The 25,580-nt window shown below is 37.1% G+C and overlaps 3 protein-coding genes, 1 long non-coding RNA gene and 2 pseudogenes across 4 annotated transcripts; 3 read left to right on the top strand and 3 right to left on the bottom strand.

Moving 5' to 3' along the window:
- Nucleotides 1-39: 39 nt before the first annotated feature.
- Nucleotides 40-3,365, bottom strand: LOC116140413 (annotated as a pseudogene).
- Nucleotides 3,366-3,560: 195 nt separating this feature from the next.
- On the bottom strand, nt 3,561-4,314 carry LOC116140435. Its single transcript, XR_004129623.1, has 3 exons — nt 4,192-4,314; nt 3,668-3,973; nt 3,561-3,579 (listed from the first exon to the last, which is right to left on the bottom strand). It is a non-coding gene; the product is annotated as an uncharacterized LOC116140435 (long non-coding RNA).
- A 1,366-nt stretch (nt 4,315-5,680) lies between these two features.
- LOC116140415 (14-3-3 protein 9-like) lies at nt 5,681-7,956 on the bottom strand. The gene is made up of 5 exons (XM_031426050.1): nt 7,951-7,956; nt 7,146-7,255; nt 6,885-7,039; nt 5,969-6,031; nt 5,681-5,871 (listed from the first exon to the last, which is right to left on the bottom strand). The coding sequence occupies exons 1-4, from the start codon at nt 7,954-7,956 to the stop codon at nt 5,979-5,981; spliced, it is 324 nt and encodes a 107-aa protein (XP_031281910.1). The 3' UTR covers nt 5,681-5,871; nt 5,969-5,978.
- Nucleotides 7,957-10,549: 2,593 nt separating this feature from the next.
- LOC116140416 (uncharacterized mitochondrial protein AtMg00860-like) lies at nt 10,550-11,418 on the top strand. The gene is made up of 2 exons (XM_031426051.1): nt 10,550-10,683; nt 11,175-11,418. Exons 1-2 carry the CDS (start codon nt 10,550-10,552, stop codon nt 11,416-11,418), a joined length of 378 nt encoding a protein of 125 aa, XP_031281911.1.
- Nucleotides 11,419-12,541: 1,123 nt separating this feature from the next.
- LOC116140417 lies at nt 12,542-19,471 on the top strand. Its single transcript, XM_031426052.1, has 10 exons — nt 12,542-12,856; nt 14,179-14,265; nt 15,499-15,592; nt 15,911-16,018; nt 16,403-16,503; nt 18,010-18,075; nt 18,164-18,251; nt 18,550-18,610; nt 19,201-19,264; nt 19,341-19,471. Exons 1-10 carry the CDS (start codon nt 12,542-12,544, stop codon nt 19,467-19,469), a joined length of 1,113 nt encoding a protein of 370 aa, XP_031281912.1. The 3' UTR covers nt 19,470-19,471.
- An 877-nt stretch (nt 19,472-20,348) lies between these two features.
- LOC116140418 lies at nt 20,349-21,097 on the top strand (annotated as a pseudogene).
- The last annotated feature ends 4,483 nt before the right edge of the window (nt 21,098-25,580 follow it).

Raw genomic sequence — 25,580 nt, forward strand, 5'->3', positions numbered from 1 at the left:
TCAGTACCCAAAGTATTATTCAAAGTAATTACTCCCCATTAATATCACCGGGATAGTGACGTTATTAGGCAAAACTTAGCTCCCCCACCAACACTATTACATCAACTCATGGGCCCAGATTAGAACTTAATCTAGTTAGTCCAAGAAGTAAATTTAACCCCATTGTACATAGCTTTAATTAAAATCAAAGAGAGAGAAAAAAAACCCACAGAAATGACTTACAAGATAATTGACATAAAAAATTAAAACAAGTTAACGCTTCGCTGAAAAGTTTTCCAAAGAATGCGGTGAACATGAACAGATTGTTGTGTAGTGAATTTCTTTTGAAGTGACAGGTGAGTGAGTTATGCTTTCCAACCATAATTATACAATTTGGTGAGGTAGGCACAAAACTATGTAACTTTCTATCAGTGACCACTGAAAGAATATTTCCTCTTTTTCATTTCATCATGTCTCTGCTTCTACTTTGTAAGTAATCCATCTCTAAAAGCAGCTAGATACAATGAACCACGAAAACTCCGGTTGCTTTAGGCTGATATTCCCATCCTAACTGCTGTAAACAAGGTATCATCTCCTCTGTTAACATAACAAACTTAAGTTGTCAAGCCTCATTAACATGGAATAACCAACTTCAGTTGAAGAATTGCTATATAATTCAGCTTCTGTTGCCATCAAAGTTACTTCATTTTGCGTGGCCTCCTTTGCTTTGACTGCTTCTGGACCAAAATAGGGGCCATCAGAGGAACCACTGCACAACATGCTTGAACCATGAAAAGATCTACGAGGAGGCTGTCCATTAATTATAAAATATCAGCAAGATAAACAAAAATAAAATACCATCTTGATTAATGTACGGTACTAATTAACATATAATTGGTGCTTTAAAACTCCCAGTTGCAAATTCTATGTGTACCCTTTAAATTTATTCAGGGCTGAAAACCTTAAATTTTCCCATGGCAAACTCTTTGCGCTCCCATCATGGAAAATTCTTCTTCACTCACTCTCACTTAGCACTATTATGGCTACGCATGATATTTAGGGGTTACAAGTAGTGAATCCTAAGCTAAACCAAAGATGCAGGAGCCTATTCATTTTATATAACTTCACTGATAATTTCAAATTAAAAGAAATTCTAACCAAGCTAGCACAGAAAAAGACAAGATGAGATAAGCTTTCAACCAAAGGTTGTCTGTCTTCATGACATTGTATATACTCGAACCCTTACTATACTTGCCATATTTGTGGCACTTGCACAACACTTAGCATGGCCTACTAAAAATGCCTTACAATATAAGATGAGAAATTTTCTCTTATCAAATTAATGAAGGGTGAATACAGCAACAACTTTAACAAGAATTACAATAAAAAGATCATTACTAAAATGAAAAGTAATCATGGATTCTTCATCCTACTGCAACATCTTCAAACAACTCAAGGGAAAGAAGTAAATTTCCATCTAAATAACTCACTATAATATCTGGAAACAACTCGGTGGCCTCATTATGACCAAAATCAAATTTCTAACTCTTGACTCAGCCAATAAAAGAGAAAACCCAATACCAGCATAATGTGCTTTTGGGTGAGTAAGAAACTTGGCAATCACGCCAAACCATGACATAATGGAAAAATAAGAATTTTTGAAACTTAAACTTGTGTAGTATCCTACATTTGCTATTAACATGCACATCCACACAGACAAGAATGCATTCCCAAGGATGTATATACACAAAGCACACAAGCAACAATCCTTTGGCCCATATGAGTAGTCAACTCTTCGTTTTTTATGCTTTATAGTTTACAGATAAACTATTGGGTTTCATCTATCGCTATTGATGATAAGATTTTTTTAATCCATTCCATAATTGAATGCACACATATCTAATAAAGGGTCAGTAAAGCTTTATGAATCATCAAATAATGCATTTGAAGAAGAGAAACCATCATACTGACCTGCACAAGCTCTGGCTCCCTCCTATGGAGGATGTGCGCTAACAAACCATATCTTTTTGTTGCCAAAGAAACCAATTTGATGGTGAAGGAGATGATTAACTAAGAAGAGAGAGGTAGCTGAATGTTTTTTAAGAATGCAGTAGGATACAATCATCTGATAGATTTGCATAAAGAATGCAACCCCAAAAAATTTTGAATTTCTTGTAGTAATAACATACTAAAGTGAGTTTTCAAAAAAGTCCACTGTTGGAAACCTTCACATATTCTCACAGTTGAACACATGCAAGGCCAATAAGGTATTGTAATGCCCTGTCTCAATATCCTCTTGCTTCACCTGATGGAGGAGGAGCATCTCAATAATAAAGTCTTCCCAATCAATTTCACCAAGTTTTCTCTTTTTCCTCTTCTCAGCAAATAAACATTCCAAAGAGCCAACATTTTCACCATCACCTGCATCAGGTCTTCATGGATGCATAACCTTATGAATCCTTACCTTAGCTAAATTTATCTTTGCTCTCCTTCTCTCATTCACCATGCAACCATTAACAAAAAATGGAGGCATAACATCCAGTCCTACATCTTTCTCCAAGATTTTCCTAAGCATAAGTTTCTGGCTCAATTCTGATTTTCCATTCCACCAGTCCTTACAAGCACTAAGCTCAAACCCTCTCCTTCTCTTCCTCCCATATACCTCTTCACTCACTCTAGACAACCTCCTACCATCAACCTCATTTGAAAACTTAGTATAAATCATTTTCAGGCATTCATGAGAAAGCTCAATCTTATCACCATTACCAACCCCTCCTCTATTAAAGCCCCTTCTATCATCCATATCAAAATACCGAGCATCAGTTTCCACCTCATTCTCATCAATCCCATAATCAAAATCTTTCTCTAGACACTCTCTAACCATGCCATCGAAATTGACCCCACCAAACTTCACCCTTTTCTCATCTTCTTTTTTATTCTCCATAGATTTCATATCCATATAACGCATTACAAATGGTACATTCTTCATTATATTCTTTACATTTACATCCTTTCCCCATGGCAATACTTGAGCCACCTTCACAAGTGCTTCCAACAACTCCGAATACCGCCTTCTACATGTTCCTCCAACACAATGTACCTCCTTGGCAACATCCTCAATCTTCAAACCAACCCCATTCAACTCAGCCACAAACACTAAAACAGCTGCCACCAACGGCATTGGCCTCCTCCCTGTCGTCAGAAACCACTTCACAGCACAATTCAACAAAATCACCCCTTGTTGTCTCATTTGCTCCAACTTATCCCTCTCCAATTGAACCAATTTTTAAAAAAAAAAAAAAAAAAAAAAGGATCCCAACATTTGTAAACTGAAAATCCAAACCAATTTGAGGCCAAACAACAATTGAACAGCCAGAGTAAGGCATTGCTTTCCAATCTGATATAGATCAAGCAGTCACTAAGCTACCTTAGCATATTGTGATAACCAAGATTGAAACTCTATAATAAAAGAAACAAATCAAGATCAAGATCATTTTCAAAAACCAAAACAAACCTGATATGCCTTCTTTGACTGCTCACAACCTCTTTCCTTTCCTCACTACCCTTGAACTCAGCCAAGTACCTATAATATCTCCTTTCCTACACAAAACATATGAAACAAAATAAACCCCTCAAAAGCGAAACCAAGTAAAAAGGAAACCCTTATTATGAAGAAAAAAACACTCACATTTTATAATAGAACACCGTGGATTCACCGCCCGTGCAGGATGGAATCAAATGCTCATCAATCACAGTCATAATGTCGGTGCAAATATTTGATAACTCACTTTCTACCTTTTGCCTATACCCCTTAATTATTTTGACATTCTGATCGTTCCCTTTGTTTCTTCTTTTTGCTCGATTGATGAGAGAATCCTCCACGACGCTCTACGCGCCCCAATCACGTTCTTGTCCCAACTGAGAGAAGATTTCGCTCCTCTACCGTCAGTTCTACGTCCAGATTCGCTACTTTTTTTCATAGCATCAACCATTTCTGTCAAAACCCCAAAGTTCAAAAAGTTAGAATTTAGACCAAATAAAAAAAAGTTCAGATCCTTGCTTGGACACACTGATCTCAAGTGAGTAAAGTTCAATTAAGCCAAATCCTTAAAAAATTTCATTCTTTTTTTTTCTTTTTTTGGGCATATGGAAGCAAATGCATCAAGAATCATAAAAAAAAAAAAAAAAAAAAAGTAGAAAAGAAAATTGAACCTTCGTAGCGTTCAGCTTGTTCAGCGAGCTTGGCGATGTAAACGTGTTCTCTCTTTCTTTGGCCATGGCTGATCTCTGTGTGTAATCGTGTATAGTTAACTTAAGAGCTGGGACAAGAAGATGTTTCTCTCTTTTATTACAAAGTCTATGAGCTTTTGCTTTGGTTGAGTGAAGAATCGGGGACAAGACACGACAGGCCGGCTCTTGTTCAAATGGGAAATTTCCACGCGCGCTGTGGAATGTGGATGACATATCGGTTTAGTATTGGGTAGTGATGATGACGAGGTGTGATATGAATGGGGGAGAAATGAAAATGTGACACATCGCATTTAGTTTCTACCAATTACTTTAGTCGTGGTAGTGGTGATGTGTACGATGCGATTCACATTATAACAAAAGAAATTTCCTAGGGGTTATTTGTAATTTTTGTGAATACTACAGAGTTAATGGTGAATTTCCCAGGTCCCTGCAACCGAAACCAGAACTATGTTTCAGGTTCCGGAACCAGCCGATTCCAATTCTGATTCCATGGGATTTAGGCAGACACCCGAGCTCGCCCACACGTATCCAAATCATGCTAATGCAGTGAGTGTATCATTACCGAAAAAGAAGGAAAATGGCATGAACACATTATTTGTTTTGGTATTAGGCTATTAGGCTTGGAGGAATTGCTATGTTCATATTATTATTTAATTCTTAAAACTACAAATCATAATTCAAGATTGATTAAAATAATTACTCCCATTAATATCACGGGATAGTGACGTTATTAGCAAACCTTAGCTCCCCACCAACACTATTACATCAACTCATGGGCCCAGATTAGAACTTAATCTATTAGTCCAAGAGTAAATTTAACCCCACGTACATAGCTTGATTAAAATCAAAGAAAAGAAAAAAACCCACAGAAATGACTTACAAGATAATTGACATAAAAAATTAAAACAAGTTAACGCTTCGCTGAAAAGTTTTCCAAAGAATGCGGTGAACATGAACAGATTGTTGTGTAGTGAATTTCTTTTGAAGTGACAGGTAGTGAGTTGCTTTCCACCATAATTATACAATTTGGTGAGGTAGGCAAAAACTATGTAACTTTCTATCTGACCACTGAAAGAATATTTCCTCTTTTTCATTTCATCATGTCTCTGCTTCTACTTGTAAGTAATCCATCTCTAAAAGCTAGATACAATGAACCACGAAAACTCCGGTTGCTTTAGCTGATATTCCCATCCTAACTGCTGTAAACAAGGTATCATCTCCTCTGTTAACATAACAAACTTAAGTTGTCAAGCCTCATTACATGGAATAACCAACTTCAGATAGTTAAGATTGCATATAATTCAGCTTCTGTTGCCATAAAGTTACTAGTTTGTCATTTTGCCGGCCTCCTTTGCTTTGACTGCTTCTGGAGTAAAATAGGGGCCATCAAGGAACCACTGCACAACATGCTTGAACCTGCAAAAAAAGACTCCTGGATGTAATACAGGATTGGCAATCCAAAAATCAAAATATTATCTCACAGATGAAACCCACATAACAGAAATACGAACAAGAGTACTTGAATGTTGTCTCTTGAAAACTAAGCAAGAACATCTTAAGAGTTATGGAGGCAGTACAACTTCTTTGTTATCATGCTACAGGTACCAAGTCACTAGCTGGTTCACCGAGGACACAAAAGAACTGCAAATGAAATAAATGAAACCACCCTTCGTTATCCAATCAAAATGTAAAATAACCCACACAGCTTGCACAGTGTGGCTAGATAAGAACAACCAACCTCTGTTTTTTCACTCTTGGCCTTCAGCAGATTGAGAGATGTCCATCTTCTGGGCCTCTTCCACTATTTTAACAATCAGATAAACAATGGAATCACTAACTAAAAATTTGTATAAAAGAAAAATAAAGATGAGCAAATCCCAAGCATAGATAAAGATTCGGTAAAAGAAGACACTTCATTGACGAGGATTGATTGGAATATAAGAGATAGAGAATTAATAATGCACAAGGACAAGAATTTGAAAGAACATAGTCATCAAGGGCATAGCCAATTTTTGTCGATAATTCTGGTAATGAAATCAAATATATGAGACGGAGCACAAGGATAAAGATTTAGAAGAAATCAATTCGAAAAAACTAACATTCAAGTAGCATTTGAAAATCACTGGCCAATATTCCAGTTATCCAAACCATAACTAAACTCATTTATGAACCTAGCACTTTCCTAACTCACTTGCACCATTCAGTGATACCAATCACTTACAAAGCTCATGAGCACTAGAGAACTCTGTACTTCAGGCAAACACTTGAAGGAAAAAAATGTTCACTGTAATTGCCAGATACAATGCTAAAACATGACATCATATCCAACAACTTAATTTAAATGTGGATCTATCCCATGCAAACTACAAAAGGAAAATGCTATAATATCAACAAGTAGCCCTAAGAAACATTCCAGGATATTAATCCAATCAAACTTCCCGAAAGTTGACCGTACATGATCACTAACGTGTTAAAATTATAAATTTTGAAATTGAGAAATTCAGCAGTATCTGACTATTGAAATATGGTGATATTGGGCATAGAGAAGAATTGACAGTAAATAAACTAATTTTTGATCCAAGAAGTCCTGACGTATCGATTAGGAGGTAAAAGTGTTGGAATATTATTTCTCCAGGAGAAAAGAATTGAGCTACCTCCATCCTGTGCCTCTGGCATTTCAGAAGTCCACAAAGTGAGATTGTCTCTTAATAGCTGCATAATCAATGTGCTGTCTTTGTAAGATTCCTCACTCAATGTATCCAATTCTGCAATAGCTTCATCAAAAGCCTGCTTTGCAAGGTGACATGCCCTGGAGAACAAGTTAAAATATAACGAGATTCCATATGGGTCACAAGAAGAATAAAAGAGCAGTCATAGAATTCAAAATTTTCAACAAAAGATAATAGTCTGTGTACCTTTCAGGAGCGTTCATAATTTCATAATAGAAGACTGAGTAGTTCAAGGCCAAACCAAGTCTGATGGGATGGGTAGGAGATAATTCAGCTTCTGCTGTAGTGGAGGCTGTCTGCAGCGCAAATAGCTCTTAAGTGAACAAATATGACAAGTCCAACTAATGAAACAGTTATTCATGGCACTCCAGAACGCTGAACTATCTCAAAATCATTTCAACTTTTCCCATCATCCCATTGGCAGATACACATAATAACTAATAAGATTGAGAATATAATAATTTACAGAGAAGATGAAAGGTCATAAGAAACTGAGAAACCAAGAGTGTGAAACAACAAATGCTTGGTTTGGTGTCAGCAAACACATAGAACCAACAAACACGAATTTTCTGCAATAAAAATAAAATAGAAAAAAAGGAGAGGGAGGAAGAGGGAGTGGGGGGGGTTGTTTTTCTCACACAATGAGGTCTAAGGACACATTTGTAAGCTAACAAACATATATACACTATTCCTTAATGTGGCAGAAACATTTATTTGCCTGATCACAATGAAATATGATTTAAAGATCATTCATAGAATGAAAACATTTAAGATTGATTATATGGTAAACACCAAAAATTACCAATCATGTTCTTCCAGTGTTNTGAATTTGAGAAATTCAACATTATTTGACTATTGAAATATGGTGATATTGGGCTTAGAGAAGAATTGACAGTAAATAAACTAATTTTTTATGCAAAAAGTCTCGACGTATCTATCAAGAGGTAAAAGTGTTGGAATATTATTTCTCTTGGAGAAAAGAACGAGTTACCTCCATCCTCTAGAATGTTAAAAGTCCACAAACTCTTAATAGCTGGATAATCAATGTGCTGTCTTTGTAAGATTCCTCACTCAATGTATCAAATTCTGCAATAGCTTCGTCAAAAGCCTGCTTTGCAAGGTGACAAGCCCTGGAGGACAAGTTAAAATATAATGAGATTCTTGTGGACACCTAGCAACCAAATGCTATAACAGAAAAGGGCAAAAATGGAAAGGGAAGGCGTGACAGGTGACGATTAAGCAAAATAGCACAATGAAGGGTTAACAGATGGCAATTTGGCACAAGCGTGATGAAATTGTTAGAGTTTGTTAGAGAAGGGAATCTTGAGTGAGAATAACAAGAGAGTAGAAGAGTAGTGGGGGATTATGGGAAATTAGTGGGGAATTAGTATAGGAGGAACTGACCCTTGAAGATCAGTGTGTCACTTATTCTTTATTTTCATTTTCTGTTAATTATAGTCTTTTTCCTTAATACAATTTCCATTTTTGCTTGGTGAATACTCTATGGTTTGATTATTTGTGTTGTGCATATTGTCTATTGTTTAAACATGAGTCTAGGAGGTTGGTTTTTATCAAACTAGTATCAAAGCTTGGCGATTACGGGGTATGGTTGGTACAATGATGGAAAGCAGGATGGACAATGTTGAGAAAGATGTTGCTAAAGTGTTAGAGAAAGTAAATTCGATGAGAGAAATATTGATGGATATGTACAATTGGATGCACAAAAAAGATGAAGAAGAACGTAGAAGAAACTTAGCTAGGAATTCGAGCTGAGGCAGGGAAGGCCAAAATGAATAGGAGCATCATGAAGAAACTGGAGGCCAAAGAGGAACCGACAGTGGAGGTCGTGCTAAGCAGGAGCTTCACAAGGATGGTGGAGGTCACACGAGTTTCATCGGGATATTGAAAGCATGGCAAAGATGGATGGAACCATAACAGAAAAGGTTGGACACGCCGTGAATGGGGTGGTCGGAAATTGGAGTTGCCCATCCTTTCCGGTGAAGAACCGCGTGGTCGGATCTTTTAGGGGGAACATTATTTTGCCATTAACCAGATCAACGAGGAACAAAGGGTGTTGGTAATGGCATTATGCATGGAAGGGGAAGCCCTCCACCAGTATCAATGGATGGAGACACGAATGGCATTAACGACCTAGTCGAAGTTTAAGGTCTCTCTGTTCCAGCGATTTAGTGGAACCCAAGAGGTGAGGCCGCTAAAGTTATTGATGGTAACGAAGCAGAGTGGGACAGTGCTGGAGTATCGCCGCTGGTTTGAGAAGGTTGTCATGTTGACATCAAGGGGAAGAGAGGAAGTCTTGAAGGCAACGTTCTTGAATGGGTTGAAACCAGAGATTCGGGCTGAAATCAAACTCCAACAACCCAATTTGCTGACCTAGCCCAATTCATTGACCCAAGTGACAAACTTAGCCGAAAAGTGGAAGAGAGGAATTAGGCTGTTGAAGAGGCTAGGCATGGGCCAGGCCGACAAAGTAAATGGGCCACTCCAAATGTTGGGCCATGAGCTTACTCATATACCTAACCCGACCTGACGACGCTAAACCAAGCCCAACCCCAGTCAAATCAACCTGATCTACATCTCCAAACCTACCTAACACCAGTCAAACCAAAAATGAAACCCAGCTCAGCCCAACTTGTCGTCCTCTTTCAACTTCTAGCCAAGCTTTTTTCGGCGAGACTACACCTCTAAGAAGATGATAGAAAGTGAGATCCAAAGGAAAAGGAAGAAGGGGTTATGTTTTCCGTGTGACGCCGAANTTTCTGTTTTGTTACGAATCCATTTCCTCTTAATACAATTTTATTCCAGTTTAGTATAGTGCTTGTGGTTGAATATTTGCTTTTACTTTTATTGTCTGTGTTTAAACGTGAGTCTGGGAGGCTGGTTTCCATCAAATTGGTATCAGAGCTCGGTGATTGCGGGGCATGGTTGGTACAAGGATGGAGAGCAGGATGGGCAATGTAGAGAAGGATGTTGTTAGAGTGTCGGAGAAAGTGAACTTGATGAGGGAAATCTTGATGGATATGCAGAACTGGATGCGAAAAAAAGACGAAGAGGAGGAAGAGCAAAGAAGCAACTTATCTGGGAATTCGAGCAAAGGTAGGGAAGTCCAAAACGAACAAGAAGGACATGAGGAAGCTGGAGGAAACCAAGGTGGTGGACGATTTGAGCAGGAGCTTCACAGGGAAAGTGGGGGACGTAATGAACACGAGATTCACCGGGACACAGGGAACCACGACGGAGATGGATGGTACCACAACAGGGAAGCTTGGAACTGTCGTGAATGGGGTGGCCAAAAACTGGAGCTGCCCATTATTTACGGTGAAGACCCACAGGGTTGGATCTTTTGCATGGAGCAATATTTCGCCATTAATCAGATCAATGATGAGCTGAAGGTGTTTGCGATAGCTTTATGCATGGAAGGGGAAGCTCTCCACTAGTATCAGTGGATGGAGACGTGAATGGTGTTAACTACCTGGCCGAAGTTCAAGTTTTCTCTATTCTAGTGCTTTGGTGGAACTTAGGAGGTGAGCTCGTTGGAGTTACTGATGTTGATGAAACAGAGTAGCACTATGATGGATTATCGTCACCAGTTTGAAGAGGTTGCCGCGTTGATGTTGGGGGAGCTTGAGGAGGTCTTGACGGCGGTGTTCTTGAATGGATTAAAGCCTGAGATTCGGGCTGAAATAAAACTCCAACAGCCCAATTTGTTAACCCAACCCAATTCTCTCACCTAAGCCACTTATTTAGCCCAAAGAGTAGAAGATAGAAACCAGGCTGTTGAGGAGGCCAAGCTTGGGGCAGGCCGACAAGGGAAATGGGCCACTCCAAATATTGGGCCACACAATTACACAACTCTAACCCGACCTGACAAAATTAAACCAAGCCCAAACCCAATTGAATCAACCTGCTCCACGACTCCAAACCCACCCAACACCCAACGAAAGCCGATCGAAACTCAATGCAGCCTTGGCTCATCGACCTCCATTAATTTTGGCCAAATCCGCGAGACTACCCTTACAAGAAATGACAGAAAGTGAGATCCAAAGAAAGAGGGAGAAAGGCCTATGTTTCCGGTGTGACGCCAAGTATTCGCCAGGCCACCAATGTGGGGACAGAGTGTTTCAGGTGCTGTTGGTTGACGAAGACGACCCAGAGGCCCTAGCTTTGTGGTTTTTTGGGACTGATTGGTTATTACAGAAAATTCGTAAACGGTTATGGCAAGATTGCACTACCTTTGACCAATCTCCTCCGCAAGGATGCCTTCCATTGGATAGAATCATCTCAAAAAGCATTTGAAGAACTTAAACAAGTCATTACCACGGTACCTGTCTTATCAATGCCCAATTTCTCTAAGACATTTATCATTGAAACAGACGCATCGAGGCAAGGAATCGACGCTGTGCTAATGCAAGAGGGCAGACTGCTGGCATTCCTTAGTTAGGGGCTCTCTACATGGCCTCGATTGAGGTTAGTCTATGAAAGGGAATTGATGGCCATCATTGTAGCTGTCCAAAAATGGCGACACTATCTATTGGGCAGGCACTTCATCATTAGGACTGACCAACACAACCTACACTATTGGAATGAGCAGAGGTTGCAAGGAGAGGAACAACAGTAATGGATTATCAAGTTACTCGGTTTGGATTATGAGATACAGTATAAACCGGGGTTAGAAAAAAAAACAGTAGATGCCCTGTCCAGACGAGATGAAACAGCGGAGTACAACGCCATATCCATATGCTATTTTGCTAATAGAGATGAATGGGAAGAGGCTATTTGGCAAGATGTCAAGCTTTGGAAGATTTGCCAAGATTTAATCACAGATCCTCAAAGTCATCCACATTTCAGGTTAGTTGGCCATCAATTATACTACGATGATTGTGTAGTCCTTCCGAAATCTAGTTCACAAGTTCAGCAACTTCTACTGGAATTTCATTCCTCCCCTTTAGGGGGTCACTTGGTGTTTTTTCGGACCTACCAAAGACTAGCACTTGTGGTTTATTGGGACGGGATGAAACAAGACATTCAAAAATTTGTGAAAGATTGCCCAATTTGCCAACAAAATAAATATGAGGCCCTCCAACTTGTAGGACTGTTGCAACCGTTACCTATCCTTACCCAAGTATGGGAAGATATCTCCATGGACTTCATAATTGGCCTTCCAAGAGCTCATCAGGTAGATAATATCTTAGTGGTGGTTGATTGCCTCACTAAATACAATCATTTGCTTCCCTTGAGGCATCCCTACACCGCTAAAGACATAGCTATCCTATTCCTTAAGGAGGTGGTTAAACTACATGGGTTCCATCGTACCATAGTTTATGATCGAGATCAAGTCTTCATGAGTATCTTTTGGGGAGAATTGTTCAAGCAATCTGGTACACAACTCCATACGAGTACTGCCTACCATGTACCATCCACAGTTTGATGGGCAAACGGAAGTTGTGAACCGATGTGTGGAGACTTATTTGCGTTGCTTTGTGGGACTCCAACCGCAACATTGGCCTAAGTAGCTAGCATGGGCCGAATACTGGTTTAACACCACGTATAACCGTTCTTTAGGCATGACCCCCTTCCGAGCCTTATACGGTCGAGATCCGCCAATTATCCTCAAATACAGTGAGAACAGTTTTGTCGTAGATGATGTCGATCGGCAATTAACTGATAGAGACTCCATTTTGAAAGAATTAAAAGCCAACCTGGCTAAGGCTCAAGATAGCCTGAAGAGTTACTCCGACGGGAAAAGACGAGAAGTTCATTATGCAGTGGGGGATTCTGTTTATTTGAAAATTCAGCCCTACCATCTCAAATCCTTGGCACGAAGAGTTAATGAGAAGCTTAGTCTCAGGTTTTACGGTCCCTATACGGTTGCAGAAAAGGTAGGTCCAGTTGTTTATAGGCTAAACCTTCCTCCTACAACCCGCATTCATGACGTCTTCCATGTTTCACAGCTCAAGAAAGCCACCTCCCATCCCATTCCTACACAACCCCTTCTAATTGCCTTGATCATGATCTGACACTCAAAGTAGAGCTTGAGCAAGCCCTCAAAAAGCGACGTCTGTTAGATGACAGCTATGAAGTGTTAATTAAGTGGAAGACTTTGCCCACCTGTGATAACACGTGGGAAGCCTACGACACTATCTGTCGTCAATTTCCTTCTTTCCACCTTGAGGACAAGGTGACACTCCTTGGGGAGGGTAATGATGGACACCTGGTCACCAAGTGGTATAACAAAAAAGGGCAAAAAGGGAAAGGGGAGGCAGACGAAGGCGGGACAGATGGCAAGGAAGCAAATGACACAATGAAGGCTCAACAGATGGCAATTATTGTTAAAGTTTGTTAAGAGGAGGGAATCTTGAGTAAGATTAAAAGGAGAGCAGGACTGTAGGATAGATTATGGGAAATTAGTAGGGAATTGTATAGGAGGAACTGACCCTAAAGTTCAGTGAATTGCTGGGTCTATTTCCATTTTCTGTTTTGTTACGAATCCAATTCCTCTTAATACAATTTTATTCCAGTTTAGTAAAGTGCTTGTGGTTGAATATTTGCTTTTACTTTTACTTTTATTGTCTGTGTTTAAACGTGAGTCTGGGAGGCTGGTTTCCATCATGTTCCTTAAATCTTCTGTTCCTTTCGAAGTAAACTATCCAAAAATAGCCATAATTGAACCTAAAACACTGAAGCTTCTTCTCTTGCCTAAAGCACTATGCTTCTCAACCAGCAAAGAGACACAAGAACTGGGAATTCCCTGCCCAACTTAGCTTTAGAATAACAAGAATTCCATAATGGCAAGGCAACATGGCAGTGGAGATAGAGTTGATTATGCTTTCATCTTCCATTTTCCACATGTTGCATCATTGAGTAACAAGCCCCTCATTGTATAATAATTTCTATATGATGTTTGAAGCAGTACTCCTTCTGTGACGGTATGTATACAACTTGTAATTAAATTTGTATGGCCCTTGATGTACTGACCTTTTTCATTGTTGTCAATGCATATTGTCACGTAACTAGATTGAATATATTATAATCATTGATGTTGGGTTGTTTATATGGATTCAGTTTTGCTTCACATTTTCAGGCACTCTTCTTTTGATGCTTACATATTGATGTTTTTAGTGACTCATTGTTTCCTGTAGTATGATTCTGTATATTTATTTTGTCTTATTTTTTATTCTAATTCGCTGTGTGATTTTTCTAGAGTATATTACAAGCTGATTCTTCACTAAGGCGTTCTGATGAAGAAATTGCTCTTCTGGATTCCTATGCATCAATAAAATCAAATCTTGTAAGTAATTTCTCTCTTCTGGGTTCTTTTGCAAGCACACTGGAGACTATTTGAAGTCTTGATGTTGGACATGACTTGACCATCCTTGGGGTTTTTTGTCATGTAATTACATGCCTGTTATTTATATACATATTCAGAATGTATTTGTTGAAGAAAAAACATTTGTTAGTCCACCTCTCATTATCTTGATTCATTCTGGCTTGCATGATAGTATAAGAGTGCACTGCTGGTGCGATGGATATAGCACATGCTTCATTTTTTTATTGCTTTATAGCTGTTCTGAATCATGAGGTATTACTATTCTGCTATCTGCCTTAATCTACTCCAGTGTAGCCTGGATGGGAAAGGTTGTGATTATACGATTTGTTTTAATATAAACTCGGGGGTGAGTTTTGTAACAAATCTTGGTATTCTTTTGAGAATCAATGATTTTTTTTTTTTTTTGGCTATTCTCAAAATCAACTTGCTATTGAATTCTATCCTTTTGCTGCGCCATCAATTCAAGCTTGAGTCTAGCTCAAGCAATAATTCAAGTCTATTCAGCTAAGCAACACTTTTGTGTTATTTATCAATGTAAATATTAGTATGCGCAGATCTAAAGATATCAAATTTAGATGACTGAGTTTTTAATCAAAACGGAAATTTTAGAAAAACATAATTAGATTTAATTATTTAGAGCTTGAGAAACCTCCTGTTTGGCTTAAATTGGCATTTGCAGCTCTATTAAAGTTTTAACGAGAGCTGTTAGAGGCTTTTAATTTCCTAGAAAAGCTCTTGATATGCTAGCTACCCTTTAGAGAGTGTTGTAATAGATGTTTGATAGTTTTAGTATTGGCCTCTGCTCTTTTTTTTTTTTTTTTTCCTTTTGGTGTGTGTGTGTGTGTGGGCAGGCCACCCTTTTGGCATTTTGATTTTTATCCTCACTTAATTAGTTGAAGGCCATCTCATACTGATGGTCTCAATAAAGTAGGGTCCTGGATAGGGTAATGTGGATATTGCTTGATGGTAACATAATACTAAATTTCAATTAGCATGGCTATTTGTCACATAAATGGTTTGCTACTTAATGCATTTCATTTAAACAGATTTCTCATGATTTTAGTTATTTTTTATCTGTATATGCATCTTTAAATAGAAATTTTACTTATCTTGCATCTGTTCTTTTGCTCTGAATCTGTTGTTCACTTATCATTCATTTACTTTCTTAATAACTGCACATGTAATATTCGTTAGGTCATCAAGAGTGGAAAGAAACTCCAACGGAAGAGGGCACATTCCCCTCATGAAGATGAAAATGACAGCATAGAGCTTCCATGCCCTCAATGTGGTAATAGATGTTGCATCTAATCTGTATTGACTTCGTATCCTTCTAATTAATGCGTTTTGTCATGCACACGGTTTGTTTCCTCTGGCCAGCTGCTCAAGTTGCCCTTTCATTTGCACTGCTATTGTTACAGTTAGAAATTATATTTTAGACCATCATGTTTGCAAGTCTTTATGATCATATGCAACCTTTCATGTTAAAATATGGCTAGTATGTCGTGTGCTGATACATATTTTTCTTTTGAGTTGCTTCCTCGTCCTTATTATAATGTTTTCTTTTTGGTCAAATTTTATATTTAACTAGTTTAATGACAACTTTCAGGTACTGAAGTTAGTGGGTTCCGCTGCAACCCGAACACAGTTCATTTGCAATGTCATGCATGTGGAGGAATGATGCCTTCCAGAACTGATATTAATGTGCCACAACACTGTAAGTGTCAATTTCTGTGTGTTGTTTGCCTACTGTGTCTTTCTAGTTTTAATATTTTTGAGTTGTAAAATCCCTTGAAAGCAGGTTGAGGATGATGTTGCTGTAGTTCCCTTTCAAATTATTATTTAATTTTGTGATGGTGCATGATTGGGTGAAAGTTCAAACTTATTAGTACCATTTTTAATATACGAGTGGAATGAGTTTTTCAAAGTTCAAGCTTAGAACCAGGACTGTTCTTTAAACAAAGCATAGTCCTAAAGTGGAGCATTGATTGAACAAGCACATTGGATTTGGAAAACTGGGTCCATTCTTTTTTATTTCCTTATTTCTTTATCAATGTATACTAGATATGAAACACTTTCCCTTTTTCAACCTCTCTCGCAGGTGTTGGTTGTGATAGAGCGTTTTGTGGTGCTTACTGGCAGGCTCAAGTGGTTAATAGAAGTGACATTCACCCTATGTGCAGTCATGATACTTTCAAACCTGTATGGGCTTCCTACTGTGTGGATTTATTTATTAATTCTTTTTTTTTTTTCTGAGTTATTTGTTCTGTTATGCATTGACGTAAAATTCATATACATGGATTATTGAGGAAAAAATATATTTGATCTGGTATAATTGTCTGGCAGCAGGGGTGTCTGGGAATGAACACCAAGACTTTTGGTTGTTAGGTAGTGTTGTTTATTTATTTATTTTTTGTGTTTCTAATATCCAAGATGAATTTGAAAATGAGCATACACAAACAATCTTTTGTATTTTCAAAACTAAAGAATGCATTTGTTTTCATTTTCTTTAAATTGTATTTTCCTTTTTGTATATGAAGTAAAGAGAGAATTCACAAAACCTCGTTTTTCATGTTGTCTGTTTTCATTTCTTAGTTATAAATAAGATTGTGTGTTTTCCCTTTTTGTCTTGGAAGAAGAAAATGGTCTAGTGAATGGATATTACATTTTTCAAGACAAAACAAACAAAAAAGCTTTTGAAATGAAGATGAAAGATGTTAATGAAAATATCCCTTTGTGAAATTTTTAGTTTTCAATTTTGTTCAAAGCAATTTTTTCTCATAGTGCTGAAACGTCTTCTAGGAATCAGAAGAAGATTATCATTTTTCCCCTGTTAACGATCATTTTCTCTGTGCTTTTTTTCCATTGTGCCTTAGCTTCAGTGTTTATCATTCTTTTTTCCCTATTAATGATCATTTTCTCGTAGTGCTGAAAAGTATTATGCTAAACACGCTTTCTTTTCTTTGGCTTATCTTTTTATTTATTTGATTTTTTAGTGAGATTATGATTTTTAGGATAAAATCTTGTAGAAGTACCATCTGACAGAATAAACAGAGGTATCATGCATGTCCATGCTTTTCCTTTTTCTACATTCATTTGTCCATTCCTAAAATTTTCAACATGATGCAAGCTACAACCTCCAAGGAGATTGCTACACTTTGTTTTTAATAGGATATGGAAATCTTTAATATATTCATTTCTCTGCCCTCCAGCAATAAACACTTCTTTTCTTCTGCCATATCTCTCATTCTATTTTATTTTTATTTCCTTTTCCAACAAAATAGTAGTTATTATGTAAAAAGGATGGGGATCATCATATCACCTATTACTAGTGTCTGATGCAAGTGAACTTTGATTGATGCTCCTCTCTAGGAGTGTAGCAGCTTAGAGAATACTTCCTTTGTGGTTGTTATGTAGCATTTTGTGTGAGAGGAACCATAGAGTTTTATATGGTTGGGATCTTTTTAGCAATTTGAAGGCAAGATTGCTGAGGATTGACACTATGGCTGACTTGTTTCATTGCTTTGAACTCTTCTGATAGATTCGTGATGTTTTTAGATTTTAGGTTGTAGAGTATTGCTAGACGGTTGTTAATTATGGTTATCCTTGCCTTCGGAAGAGTTTGTACAAGATCATCATGCTAATACTTACTGGAATGTCTATCAAGTTTGGGTGATCTTGAGATGCAGTTATTTTTCTTATTTTCAGATCTCAGAACGTACTCTCTCTAGGATTCCATTCGTTGCACATGAAATGAATCGGCATGAACAAGATGTATGAAATACTTCTTAACAAAATATGTATATATCTGAACGTTGTTTTTTAAAGTTGTTATTGATTGACATCCTAGTGGTTTTTTCAGATCACAGAGAGGTGTATTAGACAAACTGGGAGAACATTGCAGGATGTTATATCTGATTGGATTGGGAAGTTCAACAATAGAGAAATTGGTAAGTTGATGATAAGTTCTTTATCTTTTGTTGATGATAGATTGTTAATTCAACTAAGGGTTAGGTTATTCAACAAAATTTTAATGCAAATTTGTGACACAATTCATGGCTATTTATTCAATACAATCGAATAGACTTGAAATAGATGTTAGAGGTAGTTAATTTTTATGTCAACTAATCAACTTCTCAATCACTGGATTACCTTAATCTAAAACCATGATTTTTTTGACAAATTTGTATTAGAATAGCTTGACTTTTCGAATAATTTCTCAAGTTTACTTCTCTAAACTTGTTGCAGATCGAACAAGGTTGCCTCTGAATCATGCAGAAGCGATAACTGCTGGGACACATACTTGCAAGTAAGTTTTGTTGTTCCAAGGAACTTTCTGTAGATAAATCAAATTTTAACATGTAGTTACAGGTTCTTCAATACTTATATCAAATGAATTGTCTCTCATTTTTCCCAAGGGTCAGACTGGAAGCTCAATTTTTCCTAGCATGTCCACAGATTTGTTTTTATTAAATTTATGATACTTTGTTTTTTTAATAAATGCATTCTGGATTTTTCCTTATTTCCTTTTTTTGTCCTTTGTAATACTAAGATGTTAAGAATCCTTGTACAACATTTTATTGTGCAATTACTGTTTCTGGTGTCATCCAAGGTCCTCAACAAACTTGGCTTGTGAGAATGTGGTATGAGAGCACTGTATTTAATGTGCAAAGAATAGATGCTTTTTTTTTTTTAAATAGCCCATTAAACAGTGTTTCTTGTTGATATTTCGTTTAATACTATGCTTTTGCACTAGTTTTAATGGTATATAAAGGAAGAAGTTGCTGTCTGTCAAATGACATTCTCTTGCTTTTATAACCTCCAAGGTCTTGTTTTTGTTGCTGCTATTAATTTAAATAGTGAAATGCTAAAATTGATCTGAATTCCTCTTTATTGTAGTGAGTGCTACGATAAATTGGTTTCATTTCTGCTGTACTGGTTCCGGATTACAACACCGAAACATGTAAGTTCCAGCATCAGCAGCTTTTGTTAAGATTCTTATTCTTGAAATGATTTTCAATCATTTTTCCATATGACAGTGCCTACCACAGGATGTAAGGCAAAGGGAAGATTGCTGGTATGGACACGCATGTCGTACACAGCACCACAATGAAGAACATGCACGCAAAAGAAATCATGTTTGTCGTCCCACTAGAGGCACTCACTGAATTCTTCAGCTTACTGCTAAATATATCATGTTTATTTTTATTGGTGTTTGTATATTTATGGCATCTAAGAAAGTGGTTTGTGTATAAATCCAATAAATATATTATTCTAAAAATATAATGCGAGTATAGTAAAGACTAAAGAGCATTCCACATGCACTATAAACGAATTACAGCAATGAGTTTCTGAAAAATTTCACTTGGAAGCTCTGTTTTAAAAACCGGACCGGACCGGCCAGTCGGACCGGTTGGACCGTGAACCGGTAGCTTCTCCGGTCCGGTTTAGGTCTCAAGGGGGTTTTTGAAATATTTTAAAATTATGAGGGTTACTTCGTAATTTTATAGGGGTATTTTGAAGATATATCAAAAGTTTAGGGATTAATTGGTAATTTTATTGGGATATTTTTGGAATAAATAAAAATTTTAAGGACCAATTTAAACTTTTTTAGGAGAATTTTTGTAATATATTAAGATTTAAGGGGTTAACATGTAATTTTTTAAAAATAAAATATTGCTGACGTCACCGGTCCAACCGACCGGTCCAACCGGTTGGACCGATTGAACCGTGACCCGGACAGCAAAACGGTTTGCCCTCCGGTTCGGGTTTTAAAACAATGCTTGGAAGTTGAAACTTGGTCAAGGTACAAATACGATATCAAATACACTCATGAAAGATGTTTTCAACATGGATGAAACAAGATTGTTATATAGGTTCCAATAACCTGATCACTCTCTTGCAACTTGAAGGAAAAAAACAAAGCCTTACGATTGTTGTTTGTTGTAAAGAGGATGGCTCATCGGAAACAAGAACAGCTTGAATTGTCAATACCGTACCAACAAAAGATCGTGGATGACTGGGGTGCTTTTTGAGGAATATGGTCGATGGCTTTAAAAATAAAAAATAAAATAAAAAAGTGTGGGAGAAAAATTCTCTTGGTGAAACTTGAAAGATAATTGTCCACCCCATCCGAAAATTATTGAAGGATTACAGAATGTCGAGCTATTTTTTTCGTTGATGCGGGAATAATAAGAGCTTTCAAGATGCATTATCGTAGACGATTTTACCATAGAATTTTGGAGGGCTATGAACTGGAGGAAACCAATCTACAAAATAAATAAATAAATGTTTTGGATGCAATCAGTCTCAGCTTGGACAATAAATGTTCAGGCAAAGAATATAGCAAATTGTTTTCGACATTGCAAAACTCGTTCTGTGGAAGAAATAGCCTCAGAGAACTTAAATGAATCCTTAGATGAAGAAGACATTCATGAACTGGAGACAATAATCAAAGATTTGGGTTATCGTGCTAGAATCGATGTAAATTACCTCTTAGATTACCCTAGTGAAAATGATGCAAGTTCAGAGGTTTCAAGTTTGGAAGAAATCGTTGCTAACATCATTAAAAATCTTGCTATTGACAAAGTTAAGGATGATACAATAGATTTGGATTCTGTTACGCGCAAGGAAGCACTCAAAGCATTAACAACACTTTATAAATTTTTATTGCAATTCGAGAATTCAACTCCAAAACTTCTAGATGAAATAAGAAAAATTAGAGTTGAGATCCAATAAGATTTAGATTTCAAGAAAAAACACATAACAATAGTCATATTTTAATAAAATATCATAGTCAATTAGTAAGTTATTTATTTATGATATGAATGGGACCACAAAATTATGTAAGGTTTTCCATAATAGTATTATTTTATTGAAATTATTAATATAATCTATTAGCCCAAGTTAGGACAGTAAAAAATTATTATATGATAGAGGTTATTAATTTATCGAGTATTAATTTATAGAGGTTAAAGTATATGTTTCAATCCCATGTTAAATGTTTCGAAGCTATTGTTATTGGTGGTAGATGGTAAAATCTACTTGAAAGTCCTTTGGATTTGATTTTGTGAAAAATGAGCCATTGATAATTTTGTAGACTTACAACGACAAAGAAGAGTGAACGCGAAGAACTAGGGGACACTGGTAGGGGTGAGCATGGGTAGCGGGTAGAACCGGAACCGGGGGTAAGAACCGGAACCAGAACCGGAATCTACCCAGAACCTGCACTGTGCGGGTAGGTTCCGGTTCCAATTTTTTGGAACCGCTACTGTACGGTTCTGGTTCCTGTTCTTGCATGTGGAGGAACCGGAACCGGAACCGGAACCTATAAAAAGGGTACCCTGTTTGGAACCTGTTTTGGAACCTGTTTGGAACATGTTTTGGAACCTATTTGGAACCTGCTTTGGAACTTGTTTTAGAACCTGTTTGGAACCTATTTTTGGAACCTGTTTAGAACCTATTTTGGAACCTGGACTATAATAAGATATTTGTGAAATGTAAATAATGGGGGAGTTTCTATTATTTTACATATAAAAAAAGTTAAAATAGAAAAAGTTAAATTTTTAGAATAACCTAATTAAATAAATATATGAATACAATTATACTTATTACATATAAATTACACCATATTAAAAGCTTTAATATATTATAATACATTAATATTAANGGATTTCGTTTACTAGAAGATTCTTTTCTGATCTCATTTTCTTTGATCAAGAAGTTATCATCTTCCTTCTTCCAAAATGGCAGCTACTAGTGCAGATGGAGAAATGCAGTCTTCTACAAATAAGGCAAATGATCAATCAAGTTCATCAATCGATTTTAGTCATCAACTTTACTTACATCCTTCTGATACTCCACCAAGTGCTGTTCTTGTTTCTTTTCAATTTATTGGTGTAGATAATTACTCGTTATGGAGTAGATCTATGAGAATATCACTATTAGCCAAAAATAAGATTGGATTTATTGAAGGAACTTGCACAAAGGATAGTTTTCCAATTAGCTTGCACAATCAGTGGGATAGGTGTAATGCTATAGTTCTTTCCTGGATCATGAATTCAGTTACTAAAGAACTTTTAAGTGGCATCGTTTATGCTTCAAGTGCACATTTGGTATGGAAAGATTTAAAAGAAAGATTTGATAAAGTGAATGGATCTAGAGTTTTCCAGTTGCATAGAGAAATTGTCACCTTAGTGCAAGGAACTTCATCTATTTCCACTTATTTCTCTAAACTGAAAATGTTATGGGATGAATATTCGTCTATTATCCAACTTCCTTCACGTGAGTGTTCTATGTCAAAGGTTTATGTAGATCACATGCAGAATCAAAAGTTACTCCAATTCTTGATGGGATTAAATGAATCTTACTTGCATGCTAGAAGCCAAATTCTCATGATGCAACCTTTACCATCAATTAACCAAGCCTATTCTATGCTCGTTACTGAAGAAAGCCAGAGAAATTTAACCACTGCTGCTATTGTTGAATCCTCATCTGAGCCGACAGTACTTTATTCATCATCAAACCAACAATCAGCTAAGCCTAAAAAGAATTGGAATATAACTTGTGAACATTGTCATGTGAAGAGACACAAAAAGGATAATTGTTATAGACTCATTGGCTATCCTGCTGATTTTAAATTCACCAAAAGAAAGAATCCTACTCAGTCCTCAACAAATAACGTTACCACTACTGAATCATCTGATCACAGTAGTTTTGCAGCCATTGCAAATAGTACTCAAGCAGCTCCAATCTTTTCTAAAGAGCAGTATGTAGAGATACTGAAATTGCTTCAAAAGGAACCCTCATTACCTCCAAATGATGCACATGTCAATATGGTATTCACTCTTATTTTTCATCCTTAGATCATGGAGTCTGCTGGATATTAGACACAGGTACTAGTCACCATATGACAACTTCTTTAAACACTTTGAACAAATTGATGGGGACAGTTTCTCCTTCCACAGTTAGACTACCTAATGGACATCATTCAACCGTAACACATATTGGATCTTGTAACATTGGTCTAGATCAGAAACTGACTAATGTATTATTTGTGCCAGATTTCAAGTTTAATTTGATTTCCATATCAAAGCTCTCCAAAGACTTATCTTGCTTTGTCAGTTTCTATCCTGATTTCTGCATATTTCAGGGCCTCTCCAACGGAAAAATACTGGGGATTGGTAAAGAATCAGAGGGTCTCTACTTCTTCATGCCTTCTCATGCATCAATGGCTAATACTTCTACTTTGAATAAAACATTGCCTGTTTCTTGTTCAGTTTCTGTAAGCCAGCTTTGGCATAAATGTCTTGGCCATGTGCCATATGCAAAACTGAAATATTTTTCTAGAATAAGAACCTTTAACTCTGATGATGTTGAGTCTCATTGTGATATTTGTCCTCTTGCTAAGCATATACGAAAGCCTTTTCCTGTTAGTACTACAAAAGCTCCTGCATGTTTTCATTTGCTGCTTATGGATGTATGGGGACCTATCATACTCCTACACATAATCATCACAAATTCTTTCTTACAATAGTTGATGATCATTCCCGGATTACTTGGGTTTTTCTCATGACACATAAGCATGAAGTTATAGTTCATCTTAAAAGCTTTCTTACTCTTATCAAGAATCAGTTCTCAGCTTCTGTTAAGTATATTCGAACAGATAATGGCTTAGAGTTTCTTAATTCTCAATGCACTGCACTCTTCACTTCACTAGAGATTATTCACCAGAAAACTTGTGTCTATACTCCACAGCAGAATGAGGTAGTAGAAAGGAAGCATAGGCACTTACTTAGTGTTGCTAGAGCCTTGAGATTTTAGGCTTCCATTCCAATTAGATATTGGGGAGAATGCATACTCACAGCCTGCTATATCATTAATAGACTTCCTAATGATGTGCTCCTGGGCAGTTCACCTTATGAAGTTCTCTTTGGTTCTCCTCTTTCTATTGATCACTTCAAGGTGTTTGGGTGCTTGGCATATGCCTCTAATATGAGCTCCAGAGATAAATTTGGATTCAAGGTTGTACCATCAGTTTTTATGGGATATTCTTCACAAAAAGGATACAAGTTGCTAAACCTATAAGATTTCAGCTTCTTTGTCAATCGAGATGTCAGATTTATTGAGCACATATTTCCCTTTCAGTTCTAACAACACTCTCATGTTCCATTATTTCCAAATGATCCTTTCACTACCACATTTTATGATGACTTATTTTTTGCTCCTATCAATCATGACACTTCTACTCCACCATCACTAGATTCACATTTCAGTCTTGGTCCTACTACTGGTCTTGATCCTGATGTTCCTTTAATTGACTCTACATTAACATCAACTCCAGCTCCAGTACCTACTCCTGATGTTCCTTTAAATATCAGACGGTCTGCTAGATCACAAAGACCTCCAATTTGGTTGCAAGATTATATCAACCCTTCAGCTCATTACTCAATTTCAGATGCTGTTTCCTATGGTCATTTCTCTCCATATTACAGGTGTTTCCTATCTCCCATCTCTCAGATCAAAGAATCTGTTTCATTTGCTGAAGCTTCTCAGGATCCTAATTGGATTGATGCGATGCAAACTGAGATCAATGCCTTAGAAGCTAACAAAACTTGGCCGCTTGTCCCTCTCCTAGCAAGCAAACAGCCTATTGGCTGCAAATGGGTCTACAAAGTCAAATACAATTCTGATGGTACTTTAGAAAGATACAAACCAGGCTTGTAGCCAAGGGCTACAACCAACAAACTGGCATTGATTACACATAAACCTTCTCCCCGGTGGCAAAGATGGTCACAGTCAGATCAGTTCTTGCATTAGCTTCAATTCATGCTTGGCCACTCTTCCAACTTGATGTGTTTAATGCTTTCTTGCAAGGGGATCTTCATGAAAAGGTTTATATGTCTTTACCTCAAGGATTTGGCACTCAGGGGGAGAATCACATAGTCTGCAGATTGCTCAAATCCTTGTATCGATTGAAGCAAGCAAGTAGACAATGGAATCACAAACTTACTGAAGCCTTGATAAAAAATGGCTACTTGTAGAGTAAGTGTAACGCCCCACTTGAGGTATGTAGCTAATTTATGTTGCATTGCTTGAATCTTTACTGTTTTCCTCTTAATTGAGTTGTTATATTGTTAATATTTTTTGGTTGGTCCTTGATTGAATGGATATTGTGAGTTGGTTGAGTGGTTGCCCTGAAATTTGTAAAGACTTGGCCAATTTTTGTGTTACAGACTTCGCCGAGGCGAAAAAGAAGCTTCGTCATGGCGATAAAGTCT

This window comes from Pistacia vera, unplaced genomic scaffold, assembly GCF_008641045.1.
Source record: "Pistacia vera cultivar Batoury unplaced genomic scaffold, PisVer_v2 Contig372, whole genome shotgun sequence".
Classification (NCBI taxonomy): Eukaryota; Viridiplantae; Streptophyta; class Magnoliopsida; order Sapindales; family Anacardiaceae; genus Pistacia; species Pistacia vera.